This window comes from Tasmannia lanceolata, unplaced genomic scaffold (genome assembly GCF_043159265.1).
Source record: "Tasmannia lanceolata isolate RefF3 unplaced genomic scaffold, GAP_Taslan_0.1 ptg000029l, whole genome shotgun sequence".
Lineage (NCBI taxonomy): Eukaryota > Viridiplantae > Streptophyta > Magnoliopsida > Canellales > Winteraceae > Tasmannia > Tasmannia lanceolata.
The window spans coordinates 6,208,453-6,213,095 of record NW_027518706.1 but is presented as its reverse complement, the minus strand read 5'-3'; the positions used below and the strand labels follow the sequence as shown (position 1 = coordinate 6,213,095).

General features: G+C 51.6%; 1 protein-coding gene across 1 annotated transcript; it reads right to left on the bottom strand.

Annotated features, from left to right (window-relative positions):
- Positions 1–1,130: 1,130 nt before the first annotated feature.
- Positions 1,131–4,319, bottom strand: LOC143859301 (uncharacterized). The gene is made up of 2 exons (XM_077370026.1): positions 2,370–4,319; positions 1,131–2,280 (listed from the first exon to the last, which is right to left on the bottom strand). The coding sequence occupies exons 1-2, from the start codon at positions 3,553–3,555 to the stop codon at positions 1,262–1,264; spliced, it is 2,205 nt and encodes a 734-aa protein (XP_077226141.1). The 5' UTR covers positions 3,556–4,319; the 3' UTR covers positions 1,131–1,261.
- Between the last annotated feature and the right edge of the window lie 324 nt (positions 4,320–4,643).

The window sequence follows — 4,643 nt, the reverse complement described above, 5'->3', positions numbered from 1 at the left end:
TGTTTGCCTTCGTAGACTTGTAAAGAACTGCTGTAATTATCCAAGTTCCGGAATCAATAAAATAAGTTTTTCGAACAAGTGTCCCTCTTTGAGTCACTTATATAAACACCAACATACAGCGCTGGACCACTCCGGCTCATCCTAGTGGCTTGGAGATCAGTTCCAGCCGAGGACACCCGCAGTGGAAACCACCTTCAAATATTTTCTAAGTGTTTGCGTACCAAGCTCCCAGCTCGGTTCTCGCAGACTTAGGACGAGCAGTGGTGGTGCACTCCGGCTCATCCTAGTGGCTTGGAGATCAGTTCCAGCCGAGGACGCCCGCAGTGGAAACCACCTTCAAATATTTTCTAAGTGTTTGCGTACCAAGCTCCCAGCTCGGTTCTCGCAGACTTAGGACGAGCAGTGGTGGTGCACTCCGGCTCATCCTAGTGGCTTGGAGATCAGTTCCAGCCGAGGACGCCCGCAGTGGAAACCACCTTCAAATATTTTCTAAGTGTTTGCGTACCAAGCTCCCAGCTCGGTTCTCGCAGACTTAGGACGAGCAGTGGTGGTGCACTCCGGCTCATCCTAGTGGCTTGGAGATCAGTTCCAGCCGAGGACGCCCGCAGTGGAAACCACCTTCAAATATTTTCTAAGTGTTTGCGTACCAAGCTCCCAGCTCGGTTCTCGTAGACTTAGGACGAGCAGTGGTGGTGCACTCCGGCTCATTCTAGTGGCTTGGAGATCAGTTCCAGCCGAGGACGCCCGCAGTGGAAACCACCTTCAAATATTTTCTAAGTGTTTGCGTACCAAGCTCCCAACTCGGTTCTCGCAGACTTAGGACGAGCAGTGGTGGTGCACTCCGGCTCATCCTAGTGGCTTGGAGATCAGTTCCAGCCGAGGACGCCCGTAGTTGAAACCACTTCCAAAGAATCTAAGTGTTTGCATACTTAGCTCCCAGCTCGGTGCTTGTAGACCTTCTCGGTTGTTGAAGTGGGGTTGAAGTGGTTCACTCCGGCTCGTTGTAAATGGCTCACAGACCCTCTCGGTCAACGACGGGCAACCACTCCGGCTCGACAGAAAGAGAAGAAAGCAGTACAGAAATTATGCGTACAAAAAACAAGAATGCCGTACAGACAGTTGAACAAAAGTGTATTTGTATTTATAGTATTCATATTACAAAATTGCTCTCTTCGCCGAGCTGGCTTACAAAGAATGGGCCTTACGAACTGTGCAAAAAACATACCACCAAAAAGAAAGATGAGAGCAAGAGGGCTGCTACTCAGGCCTCCTCGTCGGCCACTCCCTCGGTGACGACCTCTGTGGGAGTGAGGGTTGCAAGTTCGCCGACCTCAGCAGAGGAGACTGCGGCCACAGTCACCTCCGCATCCGCCTCAACAGGCCGGGAGGAGTCCGGTTCGTCTTCCTCTTCCTCATCCTCCCCCTCCGGAGGTGCATACGGAACGGTCAGTCCGTCCAGGGAAACGCCGGGGTGAAGCCTCTTCACCTGCTCGGAGCAGAGAAGGAAACCCGCCCTATAGGCCTGGAGGCCCAAGTCGAAGTGCTGAGCCTCCTTCCTCTCCTCGGTCTCCTTCACAGCCTTCTCCACGGCCGCCTTCTCCTTCTTTCTGGCCCTCTCCGCCGAACTTAGGAGATCCTGCACGGCCTGGTTTTTTACCCTCTGCAGTTCGTCCTGTAAGCTGTTGAGTTCGGCTTCTTTGATCTGGACGGCTTCGGTAAGCTCGCCGTTCTCTTTCTGGAGCTGGGCCTTCTCGGACTCGATCCTTGTGATCGTCTCAGAGAAGAGATATCGTTTCTTAGCCATGTCCCTCGAGTAGACTTGGAGTTGATAGAGGGCGGAGCTGATTGCCGCTTCGCAGGTCTCCGGCACCTCTTTCTCGACTTCTAATCGGTCGCGTGGGAGGACGCCCTTGTACATCAATTCCGTGGCCACCCGGGTATCCCCCAGGCCGGTGTCCATTTTCTGCACGGCCCAGTTCGGGCGGAAGACGTTGTCGCCTCCAACCATCGTGGCGGCAGCGATGCCCAGAACTGCCCCGCCGCGTCGCGGCGGTGTCGTCCCTCCAGACTTGGAGCTCTGTCCCGTGGTATCTGCCCGGCTCGATAAGGCAAGCTTATGCGTCGCCCGGCTGCTTTTCAGAGGCTTAGCCAGTGCGACCATCGGCGGAGTCGACTCCGGCACCTTCCTCTTCTTGCCCTTGGCTTGGGGCTGCTCCTGCGCTGGGGACGCTTGGGAGGTCTGTTTGATTCTGTCCAACAGGGACATCTGCTTCACCATTTCTGCGAAAGAGAACGGAACGCAGTCAGAACTATGAAAAATTGAAGAACAGTTCAGGAAAATAAAATGCTGGCCTAAAAAGTCTACATACGTGCCGGCGTCGCACGACTGACCCCGAGCGCTACCAGCTCGGCCTCCTCTTCGAACTCTGAGCAGTGTATTTGACCTCGCTTGAGCTCTTCTTTGATCAGAGCGAAGGTCATATGGTCATAGTCCTCAAGGGCTGGTTTCTTACTAAGGCGACGAGTGTCCGGCGTTCTCCATTGTAATGAGAACGGCCAGTGGGAGCCCGGCACGGTGTCCTTTACGTAGAAAAACCTGTTCTTCCATGTGTGAATGGAAGTAGGTATCCCAGTGATCATTCTCACTTCAGGCCTCTGGCTAATGTAGATCCAGCCGCCGTCCTTATGCCTCTTCAGGTGCGCACACATCCTGAAGACGGGCACGGTGGGGTTCCTACGGAGCCGGACTTCCAGAAGGTACAAGAAGCCGACCAGCGTTCTCCAAGAGTTTGGGACGACCTGTGTAACTGCCAGCCCGTAATAATTCAGTACGTCAGCAAAAAAGGGGTGGAAGGGGAGCCTAAGTCCGGCCCGTAAGGCCTCTTCATATAGGCAGAGGTCTGCACTATCGTTGCTGGCCCGATCCCCTTCAACAGCCGCCCTCAAAATGTACCGGCTAGGAATACAGTATTTGTCCCTGACGGTCTGAAGCTTGCCCGGCCACAGATGGCTCACCTCGTATAGGGCCCCGATGTTATACTGTGGGTTGGCTTCCATCTGTGCCTCCGCTATCACCTCGACCGGCATGCGCGGCGAGCGAGGAACTGCCGTTTCGACGTCCTCTTCATCGTCGCTGGTTTCTACCCGGTCCGGTCCGTCCCCACAGACCGGGATTGTGTCTAAGTCCACACTCATTTCCTCACCGCTCTCCTCGTCTAATACGATTACTATCTCTTCGTCCTCAACACCGGCCTCCATAGGTGAGGCCGGCACCGCCCTCTCTGACGCCCCGGACCCCGTGGTGGTACTGGTCGAACCGGACTCCTTTGAGCTAGAGTCCGTCTCCGAACTAGTGCTAGACATTAAAAAGGGAAGAAAAGAAAAGCTAAAAGAGATTACCGAACTGAAGTGTTGGACGAAGATCTCCGGGCTCACTGATCCGAAGCGGGCAGAAAACTTGAATAGCTGTGGTACCCTGTCCCGCGAGAGGGGTGGGGCGCGAGCCGCCGCGCTCTCTCTCTTGGTCTCTCGTATCCACGCGATTGGCGTGTGCATTTTAATATTGATTTGAATTCATCTTTCCTGTGAACTTGGGATCACTAAGGCAATCCGAATTCCACACGAAAGAGACTGACAGAGTCGCCACCTAGATGTGGGATCTAGGACCCGTAATTAACCAGAAATCTAGACTCGCTACCTGGTTACGAGAATGGAAGGTATGGGGAGTTATCCGCCACATGCACCATTCCTGCCCGATAATCGGTCTTCGATTCCAAAAGCTAATTCTTTTAAATTTATTTTAAATGGCTCATTCAACTCTATGTTAATGTGCGAACTAAGTGACATGCATCCTATGATCTAATTTCAATGTGAATCCTAGATGTGTATCTTGATTTATTAATTTGTCTGGATTCATTCTAAGTGAAAGTTCTCCTAGAATTCTAATTTCATGGAAAGCCCTAAATGATTTGATTAAGCATTTACAAGAAAATTAATATCCAAAACACCACAATTTGTTGTGGTGCCGACTCGCGGGTGGTATGCCGTCAGACATCCAAGCTGCCTACGTACCCAAGCCTCACTGGGATCAGAGTCGACGTAGTTCGGTGCATTTAAGCTAAGCTACATATGCCTAACTCAACTAGGACACCGATCTAGACGGGATTGACTGTTTCAACAGTTTTAAGAGAAGTTATTTAATTCAAGTTGAGGATTTTATTATCTTAGGATTTCATCGAAGATGCTATATGATCCTATCTAAATGCAAGTTGTCCCTTAGACTAATGCAGGTTAGCCTACATCCTAGTTTACTAGGCTTGTCCTAGGAAAAAACTGGATGACTAGTGTAACTTGACATATGACACGGTTGCTATACATAGCAAGCGTCCGTGATGAGGCTGGACTCCTAACTCTAGGACTCCCTAAAACTTAGGACACAACACGACACGACACCATTGTTCCTAAATTAGGCTCTAAGGGTTCTTACGACGGAAACCATAATCCAATGGTTCCTAGAGACACGAGATGAATCGAGATGATGAATAGTGTGAGGGAATGGGAAAGATAGAGAAAGGTGCGACTGAACTTGGGAGTGCCAAATTGCCTACGTACCCCGTGATGGGGATCAAGCCACACGTAGTTCC